Genomic DNA, 18,522 nt, shown 5'->3' with positions numbered 1-18,522 from the left:
TCCCAAAACAGGGTGGTTATATCCAAAATTACTTCTGGGAATGGTCCCTATACCAAGGATGGCTCTCTGAATGGTACCTTCAAATTGCTTGAAAGAATGCTAATTGGTTGTTTCGAGCACTTCTTTAACAGTTTAGTGGTGCAGGCAATTCATTACCATGCACAGGAATGCTCACAGCACTGTTGATTTTACTGGTATAGATGTGTAGCCTCTACAGCTTTCGACAGCTAAATCGATACGTTACCTCTTTATCATCATTTCTAAATTTGCACTTGGCATTCTCAAAATGCACTGGGATACTTTAAACCATATAACTGCATATTGTTAGGTGATCAAAAATTGTAAGATTAGTCATTATTATCATTATTATTTTACTTTCCATGTGGGTAGGTTTGTATTTATTTGAAACATACAGATATTTTTAGGTTGAGTATTTTTATGAAGGTCCAATTGCATTCGTTTTTACAAACTGATTTCTGGGAAGATTTTGAGACAAAGAAAGTAGTTGCTCCCAAGCTTTTTCCTCTCCACCTGCACCTTAAAGAATTTATGTTCCTAGTGTGCAGAATCCCAGCAGTATCCTCTTATTCAGATTTTTTTTTTTATTCCATTCTTTTTTTTTAATGAATATTTAATCCCTGGTAGAATGTTCAGCAATTAATTAATGTTGGTATTTTGTTTGATTTACCACATAAATAAGGACATGTAAACTTGTACATGTACTTTGATTATGTGGTCAGAGCAGGGAATACAGTTTGGCAGAGAAATTGTAAATGAATGTAATTGCAGGAAAAGACTGGTTTGTGATGAAGGCAGAAAAGTGCAACTGTTAAAGTTGCCAAATCTGTGCAGAAAGTAATGGTGAAATTACAGATAGCTGTGTGAAGTGATAAAATGGCATGGCTATAAGTCTTTAATAAATGCTTGTAGACTCAATAAGTTTAAGAAACAGACTACAAGCATTAGGAATCAGTAAATTCTATATTTTTATTCTCTGTTTTATGGTTCTGGGATTTTCTTAGTAACTGTTGAATAACACTGAAAGAAGTATTGTGGAAATGTTTACCATGGTGGCTAGAGCAATTGCCAAAATCTAGAAAAGCTATTTCTAGACTGCCGTTTTCAAGAGATTTAGATCTACAATTATTGTACTCATGTATAATATCCTTCTAATTACCAGGCTTGCTACGGGAACCTCTTGGCCCTTCTTGTCAAAGCACTGCCAGAATGCAGCAAAGAGTATGGATTAATAATAGGCCAGGGGGGAAGGGCCATTTTCCAATAATTAAGATAGTACTTTGACTGTGTATAGTCTGGACTTCCATACCTCATCCTAGAAACAGCTGACATGTTTTTTGTAAGTGGTGTTTGATTAATATCCATAAGCAGCATTTCTGTTGGCAGACTTAGTGAAGTACACAAATATTTGACGTTACAGATTTTTAATAATTTCAATTATTTTAAAAAATTAAATCTTTTTAATATTTTAAAATATGAGGTGTTACAGATTTTTAATAATTTTAATTATTCTCAAGTTCAAAGAGTATTTTTTCTTACTACTGCAGTTTGAAAAGTGTATAAACTTCCTAAATTCAAAAATGTGCAAGATAAGTATTTGTGGTTGAAAAGGAGTGTTCCAAGTCTTTGCAGATGAGCCAGATTCCAGTTTAGCAAAGTGTTCTGAGAAAGTGTGTAATTTAATTGTAAGCATGTGATATGTATTTTGTTCATGTGTTATGGCATTTTGCCAGATTATGCCTTTGCAGGATAAATTTATTCTGCATAGGCAAGACAAGGTAAGTAACTATTAGTGTCTGTGATAATATAGCGAGCTGTGTTATTTATAAGGGTTTGAGAGAAAGTCAAAGAATTGGGAATTCTTGATGGGATAAATTCAGGGCATTATTGTTGTGAAAATAACTTCAGTGTAATGCTTATCAGGCACAAAATTAAAAAATTTATTCCTTGCATACAAAACCCCCTAGTGAGGTTTCTCTGAAAACAGTAATGAAGTCCCAGAAAGTCTGAAAGTAAACTGTCCCTGTGAAAAAATACTGGCTCTCTCTACTGGCTTGATAATGGAGCTGTGAAACAAAAAAAACCAAAGGGAATAACTTTCTTAATCATATGTACTACAAGGCCAGCTTGCATCCTGAATTTGGAAAAAAAAAAACCTAGGACAAAATTGCCATAGAAATTTCCTGTTTGGTGAGAACAGCTCTTCAGTTTGTGCTCTAGTAGAATGTTGTGTTGCTGTAACAAGTGTTTCTTTCTCTGCTTTCTTTTGTGCTACCTGAATGCACACACACACAAAGTATTTCTCCAATTTAAATTTCATAATAATTAAATAATAAGAGAAGTAATGGTCAGGTGAAGCTATACTTGTTTATAATATGTGTAGTTTTTATTCATAGAGTAATTAAATATTTGTAGGATACTTATATAGGCCAGCTTAACACCTATTCATGTTCACCATTATGAAAGTTACATAGCTTCGTACATTACATACTTTGAATGTGTACTTGTGTATTTGCATTAAAATGTCTTCATATTTGTAGTTGCTTGTCTCAGGACATACTTTCAGAACATGTGGTCATTAAGATCTGGTGTTCAAAGTCTATAATGTGTTTAATGTGCTTTTGCTTGATTCTGATCTGGGGAGTATCTAATAGATTTTTAGCTTTGGTATTTGACAAAATATAAGCCACTATTTCTTAATGGAAACCTCCATCTTTTAAACGTGTTCTAAGTTCCCAGGTTGTGTAGGAGTGATAACTTTGTTCTGATTTTTTTATTTAAATTAAGTACATGTTTTATATATTTTTTAATATATTCTTGTTAAATACACTTACCAGATAAACGCATCTGTTGGCAAAACACCACCCAGGCCTAGGATAGGTTTGTGAAGGAATCCACATAAACAAATTATTTTTATTTTAGTATTTATCTTGATACTTCACTTAGTGACCTAAATAGTGTTGACTGAGAGCATGTTTTAGCATTCTGTGCAGACTGTTTTACAAGACATGCTATTTATAACTAATGCTATGTCAGAAGCTGTATTTAGTTGAAAATTTTATTATTACTGTCACAATACATATTACTGTGTAGAGGTATTCATTTGTATTGCTGCCAGCTTTGCAGTGGATATATGAATACTTGAAATTGTTACAGTGGCTTTCCTGATGTCTTGGTATTTGGAATTTAGGTGATGGTCTGAAATAAGGTGACTGGTGTGGGCAGTAGTATGTTGTGTGCAGTCGCTGTGCTATGGGCACACCACACAATGCTTAGTTAAAATTTCCTGCATGGGCCTACAGGAGTTCTGAAGTTGTGGTACTATCTGTATTAGTGAAGCTTTGCCATTCAGATACTCTTGTGTTCAGGCACTGTGGAGAAATCTAGACAGTTCTGTACATTATTTCTCTAAATAGATTAACTTTGGGGTTTCTCAAGAATTTGTAAAAATGTGATGGAGATAATAATAACAAATCTAGAGGGTTCTGATGTTTTGCTTGAAGAGCTAAACTCAGACTGCAATTATACTTGAAATTTGATGAGCTGTCATCCTAGATGGAAACAGAGTGACTGTAGTATTAGTAAGAGGAATACGTCTGGGAATTGCCTTTGTTGAAAAGATAAAGATTGGAGAATTAATACTGTTAGTAATTGTACAGCTCAGATATTCCTGGATGTGAAGCCCAGTGGGTCTGATGAAACAGCCACTGAAGCAGTAAGAGGTGATGCTGTATTTGAATTGTTTTTGGGAAGCAGTGGGAATACAGTAGAAGAGTTACTCCTGTAAAGGAAGTCTGGACCACAGCTGTGGATCACAAGTAGATTGCATTTAAATAAAACTGAAAAATAAATTAAGACAAGCTTTACATAGCAATGTATTTATCTAGAATCTGTTGAGGTTGCTGGTAGTGCAGTTTCTTCAGAGACTGATGTCATCCTCCAGCCACCTCAGTCTTTTGAAACTGCTCTCCAGCATAAGCACTTTAGTTAGCTGATAATATGTCTTTTATTATTTCCCTTCTAAGCTGGAGCATTATGAGTATGAAAACATGAAATAGGATCTTAATTTCTTTCCTCTTGGTGTTCCTATAGATACTAACAAGGTATTTTCATTAACTTGAATGATTTATTTTTTTTCTTTGAAGCATTGAATCTTTTTATTCTTGTAATGTCTAATAAAGTGAAACTTGGAGAGTTGCTGATGCTTATAACTTTTACACTTACTTCCAACAAAGATTAACAAAGATTGCCTTGGAAAAGATTCAGAACTTCATGAAGACATGTATTTGGGTTTCCTCTGTTTGCAAAGATTTCTTGGTAGGATAAGAATTTTATAACCAAAATCCAACCAAATTGGACCATCTATCATGTAGTCTTGTGTTACAAAATGTGGCACTAAAGTCTAACATATTTAAATTCCATGTAAATGTAATTATAGTTTGTATGTGATTGTGTATAACGGGCTTGTTTAATCTGCACAAGGCCTTCTGAGTTTGCACAGTTCTCCTGAAGTGTGACAGAACCTGTCAGGGTGGAGGCTGCATGGTAGAACCCCTGGTATGGTGTGTATGGTCTCATGGGCCCACATGGGACCTCATTCCAAACAGGCCAGTGCAGGCTGGTTGGGACAGTATCCAGCATGCACACTGTGGGACACTCCACCAGGTATTTGAAAAGCACAGCTATTGGAGTTTCATATTTGTCTGGCATGCTGGCCACGTGCAGCATTGAGAGTCTTGATTTGTCAGCCTGTCCTATTAGGTGGTCACAACAAACCAGAAATCAAACAAACAATGCTGAGAATCACATGTGCAATGTTTCACTGGAAACCTTATGTGAGATAGTCAGTTTCTGAGGTAGACAAGGTGAAGATGGAAAATGCAAATGTTGGTTTTGAATGATTCAGCTGCAAGCATCAGTTCTGACAATAATTGGGTTTAACTGTTGAATTGGAATTAGTGGTGCCCTCAGGGCCGGGGGGGAAAAAAACCAACCTGAAAAGATTGCTGGTGACACTGGCAAAACACTTAGACATGAAATCAAATTTGAGGCAGTTTGTTGGTGCACACTAAAAGTTTGAGCAGAGCTATGTAGCAAGTTGTTGTGTTTGCCATTTTCAGAAACTACTTAGAATAATTCTTGGGACAGGAATTTAGTAAGTGAACATCTATGAGATGAGTAAATGAGTGGTACGTTACTTGGAGCAGCTGCAGCAGCAGCATTTAAGTTAAGCAGCAGTTAAGTTCTAAGCAGGATTTTCATTTCAATGTGTGGCACCAGTCTCCACAGTGTGTGCCAGCAGCAGAGTCAAGTTTAAATGCTTTGGCCTTGCTGAGAAACAGCCTTCTATGGGATTAAAATACTGCCTGCTATTAGGCTTCATAAATGGATTGGATTTTCCAGTGACTGTATCAGGCATAGATTCAAGCTTGTAGGACTGCAATGGATTTTCTAATAAAGATGGTGTATTTTTGAAAAGGTTGCAGCTTTTGATTGGCACCACAGGTTCGTGATTTGTCATGGGTTCCTTAGTCCTTTTGAGTTTAGAACAAGAGTCATGTCGAATTAGGGGCAAAGAGAGACTATATGCAACACTTCTCACTTAAAGTAATACAAATTGGAATTTTCAATAGTGTGAAATCCTTATTACAGTCATGATTTTGTCTCATGATTATCTAGGATGTTGTTGTCAATAGTATTGCAAAGAGGGAGAGGGAGTACAAGTGAATGAGCAGGAAGAGTGTGTCTGTCTTGCATCATAATGGGCAAACAGAAATGGTGCAAGGTCATGCTGTCAGTCTCCCACTAGCAATGCTGTTAGAAATATAGTTCCAAAAAAGGTGATGTGGAGAGCTGTGGTAGAAATGGTACCTGCTTGCTCTTCAGCTGAATAAAAAGGCAAGAAGGGAGCTGATAGTTGGACTCTGATAGGTCATGTCGTGTTTTGCCAGACATTAGCTTAATATATAGTTTGGTGCATTTATTGTTTCCTGGTAAAGGGAGCCAGAAATATCCAAATGAGCCAGATGTTTTATACTGTTACATGAACCAGTTTCTGGTATACTCTAAGCCCATTCAGGGCTACTGTTTATAGTAAATTATACATGCCCCTAGATGTACCTAGTGTGGGCTTCTTTTTGTTAGTATTTTTTCCTAAATATCTGAAAACAAGCCTAAAAATCACTGGGCTGAAAAAAAACCTGTGTTGTTACTAAATAAGTATTTTGCATGGACAAAAATATTACTCTTCTTCAGAGAACTTTTTTCTCACAGACTTGAATGGAACAAAGTGACTTATTGCTGTCAGAGGAACAGAATGAGTAATATGAATTTGATTTTTAAAGAGATATGATCTTTTGATTTCCAAGTCAAGAGATCCTGAAAGTAACTCAGGTTTTCAGAAAACATTGAAATTACTTGCCCTTCAAAAAGTAGCTGGTCTGCACATGTCTGTCTCTGGTTGCCCACGTATTTTCCTATTTTTCAGTACTTGGCATATCCTGTTATGGCTATTCACCAGAGCTGTGTGTGTGTGTTTTGTTGCTTTTGGGGAGTGGTGATGGTATTGGTTTTGTTTGGGGTGTGTAGCTTTTAAAAGATTTATTTATTTTTCCATTTATTTCTTTATTTAATTTAAGCTAAACCTCTCTGAACAGAGGAGTGATCCAAGCTGAAAAGCCAAGAGTGGTTGTAAATGGGTTTCATTGCATTTCAGTTTCTTGAATATTTTGTTTCATGTGTCCAATGGGTACCACCAGTTCAGGGTGCCATGCTAACAGTGTGGAGCATCTTTCTACACGGGTACAGAAGGAAGTATTTCTTAATATTCCATCTTTACCAAGGCTTCAACATAGTACTTAAATGGGCTTTTTTTAAAGACTTTTAAAAAACTTTTCTATTCTGTATACATTGTTTGTTTCATTAGCAATTAAATTCTGATCTTTAATTTAGTTAGTTGCTTTAATTCTTTTTTGTAGATACTAGCTGCATCTTTCTTTGTTGGGATCTAATTGTTCAGTTGGTATTGAAACTAAAAGAGAAATTCAGAAAACTGTTATTGCTGATGTATACTGCCTGTGACTTTGTGAAATTAAGGAAGCATTTTGAATTCCTGAAAACCTTTTTCTGTGACCAAAGTATACCTTTCTAGCTTATAACTACAGATCCAAGTTGTTTTGAAGCATGAAATTAGCCATTGCAACTGATTATAATATATGAGCATTTGCACAACTATTTTTCAGTAATAGAAAAGCTCTGCTTATTATTTTTAAATTTCTTGTGTATTTAGAGCAAGACGTGTTTATGCTGAACTGCTCTGCTGTTTACATAGTAGCTGTATGCCAGACTGTTCAGATTAGAATTTAAGACTAGTAAAGCCCCTGTACAAGCTAATTTTACAAAGTGTCTTCTCTACACTGAAATTCCAGGCTGTGCATTCTCTCTACAGGAAACAAAAGGAATGTTTGGGGGATTGAGGTCTGTATAGCTGTCTGTAAACAGTTGGTACTTTTGTAGCATAAAGGAATCATACTGAAGAGTCTATTACAGTCTGGTTATTATAGTTGAAATTTAGTATTACAGTGCTGTTACACACAATGGATTGACAAATAGTGCATCATCCTCCCTGAATACTAGGAGTATCTTAAAGAGAATAAAGTGTATTAGAGGTGGGGAATGTATTTCTGGTTGTTTGGTCTGAGGTTTGGGTTTTCCATGGGGTGGGAGGAAGGCAGGGTTTAGCATTTGTAATTGATGCTTTGGGATTATTGAGGGCTTTATTTTGTTAAGTTTTCAACTTTTCCTTGTCAAACTTGGTAGTTTGGGGTGAGATAAGAAAGGAGGATTCTTCTTTGAAGAAGCAGAACCTGAGTAAATTGAATAACAACGTAAAGAGCTCAGAATTTAGTAAAGTGAAGTCAGTCCTTGCATTGGCATGGGGAAAGATTAGATCATCACTTAAAAGTAATTTGAATCCTGGTTTCTTGTGAAATGCTTAATAAGACATTTGTGAGAACTTCATGACCGTTTTCAACACTGAAAAAATGATGACCATTTTAGTGTGCAGAGGTCTTTTAATATGTACCTAAATTTTTTTTCAGAGGGGGAAGAAAGGAAGTAAGTTCTTGAACTTAGAAATTTTCTATTTTCAGTGGAAGTGTTTTAACACATTTTAATAAATTGGATATTAACAGAGGAGAACATCTAGGATATTCATATTGTTCAGCTTTCCTGGAATATGGCTTTAATAAAAAGCATAAGGTTAAGTGTATATACTCCATATAACACTATGGAACAACATGAATTATTTTATGATATATACAGCACTTTTTTTAATGCCTAAATAGATGTTCAGTCTTGGTAGAATGGACAAGTCCAGAATAATTTGCAGATTGAGTACCATATGTGTTTCTGTATAGGTATTTTTACTTTATCTTATTAAATGTTTCTATGAAATTTTATTTCAATAATGAAACTGCTTTAAGCTCAAGCTTTGACTCAGACCAGCAAATACAAGGAAATTAGCTCTAGCCCCAGCTTTTACTAGACAAGCTACAGCAGTGTAGCTTCTGCCAGTGTAGAAACGGTACATGTGGCATCCTTGGCTATGTACTCCTGCACCAGAGCTAGTATTCATCTGACCCCTGCTCAGTTTGCAAAATGCCTGGAAAGCCAATGTAGAATCCTCCTACTTTTCTGAATGAGCTCTCTGAAGAGTGAGTGATGGGACAGAAAAAGGGAAGGTCAACTGCTCTTTCTGGTCTTGACCATAAATGCACAGGCTCTGTTAATTAAAATGGATTGGATTGAAGATTTGATTCATCTGGATATAAGATGTAAGCTAAAAGAGAGAAGTGGGATAAAAGGGTAAGGAAATGTAGGGGAAGAGAAAATTTAGGGTTTAGATTTTAGAACACGGTTGAGCTATGACTTTAAAAACTGATAAACAGTTTTAGAAGGTTTTACTTTCTGTGCAGATACTCGGTTGAAGTTTAACTCACATAAATGAGTATTTTTAGTTTAAAGATAAAAGCAACCATATTTAAGTGTAATTTTTTAGTCCTTTAAAAAGGCTAAAAGCAAATGACTTGCAGGGAAGATTTTTGCTTAACTGACTCGAGTTTATGTAATAAGGAGGGGACTATAGCAGTGGTTCATGTAACAATAGCATATGTAGTACTTGGAATATCCTGAACTCTAGTCAGACATGAATGGTATTTGCATGTGATACAGTACAGCATCATTTGCCTTATTAGCTCTGATGTCTTTCATTTCTTCTGAAATGTGCCCTTTTCTTAAGAAAAAATTGTTTGCTAACACATTAAAAGGTATGGTTATGTCATTGATACCTCACTTCATGAAATAATTACTAATCTAATGAATGGGAAATAATCCTCAGAGATCAGTGGGAATGCTATTTCCTTAAAATCTCTCTGATTTACCATGAATTAATTACTTCAGTGTCTACTGACAAACATTATACAAAAGCTTACTCATATAGTAAATATTTTAGCATATACAAAGAGAAATACAAATGTTTTAAATTATTTTCTGATTTTACAGTATTATTATTTTATTGACCTGGTATTGCCATTTTTCAGCACTGTTAAAATCTGTATATTTAGGCAGCTTTGATCTTGACTTAATTTCATGAAGGATTTTCAACTATATATCACTGCGAAGTTAATGCTACAGTGGGTATTTTAAATTGACTTTATATACTGGAGTGTAGAAAGTTCTGTAAGTTACATTTCTAATACTAATTTGACTGTCATTGAGGTAATTAATTTATCAAGCTGCTTGACTGTTTACTTTTTGTATATATAGGTTCTGTGCTTAAAGTCCATTTTTTGTACGGTACATCAACTTTTTTTTTTTTTTCTTAATGGGTTCAAAGGGATTTCCAGTGGTTACTAGCTGCAGTTATGGCTCTCAAGTTCCTGAATTGCTGCCCTTGGAATCCCTGAAGTCTCTTACTCTTGTGTAGTTGTTAAGACCTAGTGTACAGTTTCTCTTTAAACAAGGCAAAAAGAAATAAGTATTTTTTTCTGGACTTGACCTTGGTATTGGTATTGTATATGTATTGGTAGAGAGTACAGAGTAGTTTTTATGATGCTTTCACCTGCAGACTTATTTTGAGTAGCAAAAGTTGATTTGGGAAAAACAGTCTTAGTCACAAAGGGGAGCAATTTGATGCAATTTATCTAAGTAACATTTTTGAAAAATGTGAAAAAATTGGTATATAAAGGAGTAATTATGCATATCTACATTTCTCTGTCACCTGTTGTCAGTCTGACTCAGCATTTGTTTTTCAGCATTTTGATTATTGTTTCCAGTAAATCTTTGTGTTCCCAGATTGCTTCCTTTCGAAGTTCTGCTTTTGGAATAAAAGATTTAGCTGCACTAAAACCACTTTTTTTTATAATTTTATTTCAGTTATCTAGAAAAGTATGAAAAAGTCCATCATTTTGGAGAGGAGGATGATGAGGTACAACCAGGCAATCCAAAGCCACAACTTCCTATTGGTGCAATTCCAACTTCCTATAACTACCAGCAACACAGCGTGTCAGGTAAATTCTTGAGAGTGAAAGTGCTGTTTCCTTCTTGTGTGTGGGTGCATTTTTGGTTTCTTTTTTTTTTTTTGACAGGCTACAGAAATAGTGCATAGATAAATTTGCAATAGCATTAAAACCGTCAAATCTGTAGGACAGTGAAATGATTAGTATAATACACTCCAAAACCTTTCCACTGTGAACCAGAACAAAACAAATATTAAAATCCATGAGCTATTTCTCCTCTTTACAAATATTATTCTTGCTAATTAGTAGAGCTGTGTAGTTACTCGTCTTGAAAAAAATTACCTTGAAAATTTGCACTGTGTTTCTTTCAATCTCTAATTTCTCCACAGAGTCAAATACCTGAATTGAGCCTACAATTAGTTAAGCTTTAAATCAGAAGCTGGTGGGCTTTGTGGAATGGAAGTGTAGTTTGTTGTGTAGAAATTGACTTCAAATTGTATTACAATTCCATTCTGCTTTAATTAAAGCTTCTGTTTTGTAAGCTTTTCTTTGGGAGAACATGCTACATTGTTGCATTCTGGACCTGGCAGAAGAATTGATATGTAACTAGAAAGGTACACAGCAAAATGAAATGTGTTCCATGTTTTTGCCAGACAAAAAATACATTGAATACTATGAAAACTTGTTTAAAATGGCGATAATTTATAAACAAACTTTTCCCAAATTCTTACTTACAGTAATATTGCTTTATATATCATTTCAAGATTGAGTGTAGCTGTGAAAATGTTGTTGATTGTGGGTTTTTTTTTTTTTTAGATTATCTTCGTCAAAGCTATGGGCTGTCTATGGACTTAAACTCACCAAATGACTATAATAAGTTGGTGCTTTCACTGTTATCTGGACTCCCAAATGAAGTGGACTTTGCAATTAATGTGTGTACTCTTCTTTCAAATGAAAGCAAGCATGTTATGCAGCTTGAAAAGGACCCTAAAATCATCACTTTACTGCTTGCAAATGCTGGGGTGTTTGATGACAGTAAGTATATAGCAACATTTTTGCAACAGAAAGCATCCATACCTGTTGTAGCATCTTTCACAACTCATGATAATTAAAATGTTAATAACTTACTTCACAGTAATATATCCAGTTTTTCCTCTTTATCTTGTCTATGATTACAGGTTTTATCAGATGTAACAAATACCTTTTAAGTTAGAAATCTTAAAAATCTATTTAACAGGTTAGTGAAATGTAAGAATTAGTTTTTTGATAGTGAAGTTCAGTTGTTCAGGATGCTAAATTTACAGCACTGGATTTCCATCTCTTTGTAGTGTATTACTGTTTCCTTTTGAATTTGTAGGACCATGCTGAGTTTCCGTAATTCTTTTTTAATGGCAATGCATATTTAAAATTTAAGTCAAGGTAGTCTGAAAACAATGACATGCTAACATTTTTGTCCTGATACTTCACTACACATTTAACTGCAGTGAAATTCAGGTTATAAAACTCAGGGGAGAAAAGTCTTTTTCAGATTTTCAGAATTACTTAATATGCTAGCACATAAATTTTAAATGAGAGTTGATACCTTCAAAATACTAAAGTATATCAGATAAATTCTTCAGATTTTCTTCAGTGTGAAAAAAATGCCTCCATGCCTAATAATTCCTTGTTAATGGCCTCCTGTCAAGAGAGGAGCAAAACATAAATTAACCTAAACCATTGTAAAATCATAACAGCATAGCTTTTATCTTGGGGTGGTGAGGAGGAAGGATTTAACATGTTTATGTACTGGGCTTTTTTAGTTTGGTTTGGTTTTAATGTTTTGTTTTGTTGTTTTTGTTTGTTTGTTTGTTTGTGAATTTGGGTATTGTTTGTGGGTGGTTTGGTTGGTTTTGTTGGTTTTTTTGGTTTTGTGGGGGTTTTTGGTTGGTTGGTTGTTGGTTGGTTTTTTAATACTGAAATTCAGAAATAACTTCCAGAAAAAATTGCTCAAATGAGCCTTTTCAGCCGAGCATAATTAAGTCTGATAATGTAGATGATCATATCTGTTTGAGTAGAAATCTCCTTTGCATGTGTAAGCACAAACATAGTATGGGATGTCAAAGATTCTGATTTAAAATGCTGGGGAAGAACCAGTGTTCGCCGTTGTATATGGTTTAGTTGGGTTTTTTTAATAATTGGCATTTTTACATATGGATTTGTAGCTTTCCCATTCTCCCCCCAGTATTGCATTAGTGTCCTCCAGCTTCTCTCTTGCTTTTTCTACAAATTTTCTGGAAAATTTGTACATTTTTCAATGTCCTTCAGATATGGTTAGAACTTGGTCATTTAGTGTTTGCATCTAGTCCAGGCACAAGAACTTTCAAAGGAAAATATTTGAAAGGAAGCTAAAGGGAAACTTAGTCCTCTGTATGATTCCAGAATGCTTGCTCTCTAAATTTTTGAGGTTACCATCACTCCCACATTCTCTTGGTGAAACTTATATTGATTTAGGAATTTGCAAATAATTTAATTGAATTATGTATTGCTATTTAAGGATTTTTTTTTTTTATGTTGTAGGGGCAGACAGTGTCTTCTGGAGTTCTTAACTTGAAGAACAGGTTTATTCCATAGCTTGTCTGTTTAGTGTTTTTTGAAAAATATTTGAGGTAAAGCTGGGAGTAATGATGAGCATGTAATAAACTCATTGTTTTCATTTTCTGGGAAAAACTTCATTTTTATATTACATGATTGTGTCTTCTGGATAAATCCAGGGAAATGTCCTAGCAGCATTAGGAGGACTAATTGGGACAAATGGGAGAAAGAAACAGCAGGGGTATATTTACTTATTTTTGAAGCATGGAACTTCAATTTGAAATACTGATGTGGTTTCATAGTAGAAATAATAAAGGTAAATCTGCCAGGTTTCATGCTGAAATAAATGAGTTCTCTAGTTAGTAAATTCAGGCATTATGAAAATCCTACCAGAGTAATGTTAGATGGCAACAAAAAATAGCTGATTAACTTAATTTAATACAGGTTTTAAATTTTTCTTGTCTATAATTAAGGTTTTATAATTGTTATTATTTATAGTGTTTTTAGGGTAATAAAATATGTCATCAGCTTCCCTCCAGTTCCCTCCTAAACTTCAAGATGACAGTTGGATTGCAGGTCATGGGGCAACCCCAAGGGGTTATATAGCATATTCAGCTTGGAGAGCTGCATAAGGCCTTGGATTGGATTCTGTGAATTGAAAGCTGATGTGGAATTGAGATTTGTAGCATTTTGTACAAAATAAGAAAACATGAACCAAAATGTTTAACTGAAATGTGTTATTAGTTCATTACAGAAATATTGCAAGAGAGAGTATTTTTAGATTGATTCAGCATTTGAATCAGATTGACTGAGTCGTAACTGCTTTCAAGGAGTGATGATTACAAAAGCTGTGGTAGTGGCTCAGTCAAACAGCCAAGAACATCTATTACTGGTCTTGGTTAAATATTGAGTTTGAACTGAGCACTGTCAAAATCTTACGACTATTTTTTAGAAAACATGAGTGGGAATGTGTTTAATTACTAGAGTAGTGTTTGTGCTTACACAGTGCGCAGGGAAAACAGTTCTTGATGTGAGGCTGAAAACAGACCAGTCAACTTGACTCTTGGAAAAGAACTCTGGAAAAGTTTCCACTGGAGAAGTTTTTCTCCTGGAAAAGTTGTTGTTTTTTTTTTTTTACAGGATTCACAAACTAGGCCTTTCCTTATGAACTCCTTACTTTCAATTTACACTGTAATTTTGCAATAGCTGTTAATTAAATGACAGCAGACATTTCAGCTAGTTTGTGCGGTATTTTTAAGATCAAAAGGAAACACTGGAAGAGTCTATAGTGTTCTTGAATCTTTATTTAGTTTGTGGACTAATAAAAAAATGTTCATTTTTAAAGACTTTACTAAAATAATGCTTTTTGTGCTTAAAGCTTTAGGATCATTTTCTGCTGTATTTGGAGAAGAGTGGAAGGAGAAAACTGATAGAGATTTTGTTAAGGTAAATCAAAAATTACTAAAATAATTTTGTACTGCGTGTGGTGGATATCAAATCCTTTAAAAAGATTGAAAGTTCTAAGATACACTAGCATATGTCCTTAAAATTACTCTCAACTTCATTACTTTGATTTAAATATAATAGGACACTATGTCACAGTTGTCTTAAAATGTTGGGATGAGTAGGAAGAAGTGTATTAAGAAAAAAATAGGTATAGGCAAATGAACAAAAGTTATTATGTTTCTTTTTATAAGGAAACTAATGTGTGTGAAGAAAAGGGATGTTGGGCAGCATATTTACCAAGAGGCAACCATGCTGTGTTGGGTTTCGCTTTGAACTGCAATGATCATTACAGAAACATTGTGAATTATAAAAATTAAGATCACAGCATAAGAAGCTATGAGAAATACTTTAATAGTATTTAATAGTACTTTAACTTATTTTTGCAGAAGGCTTTTTTAATCTTTCCACTAGAGGGCATGAGCTACTGTGCAAGTAGTGAAATGAAGTAAAAATAGAACTAAAGTTTCTTTGTACAAATGGTTATTTATTCTAGATGAACTTTTTTAGGTGAATAAGAGCATGCATTATAGATGAAAGAGATTGGATATTTCAGCATATTTACTATGACATGTGATTTCTTGAATTGAATTACAAGTGATGATTTATGTGGCTAAAATAGAAGAAAGCTAGATTAAAATATATTTGGATACCTTATGCTTTTTATTAAATAAAAATGTGAAGAGATAATCTTCAGAGTTCCTCATAAAGGCAGATTTCTGCTCAATTCCATAATTGTTTTATATACTGAAATATCTTGCCAGTATTACAGAACAATATTTGTTGGGAGCTGTCTCCATTTAGCTTTTGTTTTATTTTTATGTAACTCAGTTTGGGAACAAGCTGGACCATAGTAGTTTTAGTTAATTGATAAGTATTGTTGAAATACCAGTGTAAAGATTGCCTAATCAAAATTTCCTAAGTAAACTTAAAACCAAGAAAGCTAAGCTCTCATATTTGTGAGTATATGGACTTGAAAATGAGATTCAAGTGTGCCAAAATTAAGTGTAAAAATTTATGTTTCACAATCTTCAAGATTTCCCTTTTCCACTGAAGAAGTATGTCCAGAAGTACTGTAGGTTGTGGGTTGGATAGTTTGGTTGATTGGTTTTTTTTGAAGTACTTAGCACTTACGTGTTGATGTCCCACTAAGCTGTCACAGGCTGTTGCTGATCTAGAGCAGCAACAAGCACCATGTCTTGATCTGTAAACATCTGAAATTACACAGTATTCTAATGTATTACATATTGATTATATAAATTTAAGTAATTGTTATAAGGGCAGGTGGTTCTTATAAATGTTTTAACAAAGTTTTAAGTAGAACTCCTGTAACTGCAATAAGGTTTACTAATAAAACACTTGGATGCTCTCCAAGATCTATTTTTAGACATTACAACATTTATAGTACCATTCTGTAGTGAAATACTGCTGACAGCATGGCAGAAATACTCGGAAAGCATGTGAAAAACTTAACATCGCATGTAAAAGTATCTCTAATGCCAGGAATTCAGATTTTTTCAGAGCATCTCACTGCAAGCATTTGTTTGACCTTACTACTGGAAGTAATTTATTTTGTATTGCAGCTGTGGCTATGTCAAAACAGAAGTTGGGGGAAGCATGGGAGCTTCCTGACGTAGGAGAGAGATATTTGGTTGTCAGCACAGACGTTGTGTGTCTGGTTTTGGTGTTTGTTTTCAGGTTTTTTTTAAATGTGCTTTTGCAGTTTTAAGAAAAAAAGAACAGCTGTTAAGTAAGTTACTCCTTTCACTGTTCATATTATTTTTTTTTTAAATCTTCATTTTTTTGTTTGTTCGTTTTGGTGTTAGTGGTGTCTTCCAGTATCACTGTTCTGTCAGTTGAAGGTAAAGATGAAAAGCAATGTGTTTCTTTATACTAAACTTCAAGGGAATCAATTACCTTTCTTTTCTTTTTTCTTTCCCTTCCCCCCCAGTCCTTACTGCATTATATAAGACTGTTTGAAAAATTTATGTTTTTCATTATCTTAAGTGCAGTAGGACATATATATCTTCTCACTTTTTACATAAATTACTTCTAAACTGAATCAAATGTTTTTACTAGTCAGTGAATCTGTTCCATTAATTGTCCAAATTGGAGTATTATTTAAGTTGAACCTGCTGTTGTCTCTTACAGCTATGTTAATTTGTGGCATTCTTCCCTCTTGATTTTTCCTCGAACTCCCAATAAGCTTAAATGTCTAGCAGGAATGACTGTGTGTCCTTACTTAGGGATTGGAACAACTGGCATTTAGGCAGTCATCTTGTATGTCTCCTTGTTAGTTTTGTTGTCCCCATCCCCAAGCTCTGATGGCATCGTGCTCAGATTTTTTCTCCTCTTTTCCCATTTTGACTGTTTCACTTAGCTTTGACTATCCTCACGTTACCAAGGTTCACTTGTGAGTATAGTTTGCTTTCAAGAGTGATTCGTTTATATAGTATGTTTATTTTCTGATAGATTTAGCTGTTTTTCCAGGTATTTCTTTCATGTCTCCAGCAGCTACTTAGTGTCTGATGTGTAGTGCATGAGAAATTGCATTACATTTCTTCATGCACCGTTCGTCTCTGTTTACTTCAGTCAAATTATTTGCATTTCACGTCCTTGGACTACTTGAGGCCTCCTCTAGCTGTAGAGCTCCAAACTCCACATACATGCAGTTCTTGTGCCTTACTTACTTCTCTGATTTTCTTCTTTATTTTGTGATTTCTTAAATTTTGTTGCCCAACTTCTTTCTATAAATATAATTTTCTTTTTATTTACTGTGCATTTATCCTCTGAATCTTTCTCAGATAATGCGCAGAGATCCTTATGCACTTAAATACCTGAAATACTTTTCAAACATCACTTTCCTTGTCTCCCTGTGTAATCTGTCAAGCTGACCTGACTCCAGTTGCTCTCATATTTTTCTTGAACAATAAGTCATCATACCATTGGTGCATTTTGTTTTGTGGACTCACATCTCCATTGCTTTTATGGACAGTCATTTGGTTGATCTTATTTGCAGTGGATTCTGTATAATCCTTTGCATTTTTTTCCAAAGGAGCTTGGGTACTGACAGTGATCAGGCTTTGAATGTGAATCAAGTTCTTTACCTTTGTCCATTACATCTTAGTATCTGGATGTCTGTTTGGTTGCTTCCAGGTTTTAGCTTTGTTTCTATCAGCAGTCCATGATTTAAATATATATATATAAATAACTAGTGATAAAGTCCATTTCTTTTGCACCATCTTGTTCATTTCTATTAATATGTCGTATTAGATTGCAGGTGTCCTTCATAGTAGGGAATAAATAACTGCTTGGGATGCTAGACTGATGTTTTGTTGCCTTTGTGCTATGTATTTTTCAAATTAATTCCCAGAAAGCTTCATTGTTTCTTTCCACTTTTGCTGTTCCTTTGGGGGGAAAAAAAAATTGTCATGTTACACCTGCTCCCTTGTAACAGAATTTTGCCTGCGTGCCTTCATCTTCTGTGGCTCTTGGTGATAGCTTCAGTATTAATTACAAAAATCTATTTGTCACAAACAGTAAGAAGTTAAGATGTTTTTCTAGCTGTTCTTGTCTTTGCTAAAATGAGGTAATAATCCTTTCTGTGCAAGTAAATCCTCTTTACTAAACAGTACTTGGACGCCATTTAGCAACATTGCAGTGAAAATAAAATTCTTTTCCTTCCAATTTAGAAAATCTGTAGTATTGTATTTGTCAAGAAAATAGTAGTGTCAAGCTTGGTATGAATGCTGTAATTTAGTAATTACATTTGCATAGCAAAATTTCTCCTGCTGTTCAGCTGGTTGTACTTCCCATCCTCCCCTTTTTATCCAGATTTATTGGTGGTTTTATTCTGTGATTATAGTCAAAAGAGGAATGGTATTTCATTAGTGAGTCAAAGAAATGTACAAAT

The 18,522-nt window shown here is 34.4% G+C and overlaps 1 protein-coding gene across 1 annotated transcript in view; it reads left to right on the top strand.

Annotated features, from left to right (window-relative positions):
- The window catches only part of ARID2 (AT-rich interaction domain 2), a 93,475-nt gene that overhangs the window by 43,109 nt on the left and 31,844 nt on the right, over positions 1–18,522 (top strand). The window contains exons 4-6 of the mRNA XM_071423554.1: positions 10,453–10,586; positions 11,352–11,570; positions 14,485–14,552. Of these exons, the coding sequence (XP_071279655.1) occupies positions 10,453–10,586; positions 11,352–11,570; positions 14,485–14,552 (421 nt within the window). The remainder of the gene's footprint in view (positions 1–10,452; positions 10,587–11,351; positions 11,571–14,484; positions 14,553–18,522) is intronic.

Source organism: Agelaius tricolor, unplaced genomic scaffold (genome assembly GCF_023055355.1).
Source record: "Agelaius tricolor isolate 1412-34295 unplaced genomic scaffold, bAgeTri1.0.p SCAF_3, whole genome shotgun sequence".
Taxonomy (NCBI): Eukaryota; Metazoa; Chordata; class Aves; order Passeriformes; family Icteridae; genus Agelaius; species Agelaius tricolor.
The sequence above is the reverse complement of the archived record's forward strand: the minus strand, read 5'-3'. Positions and strand labels throughout refer to the sequence as shown.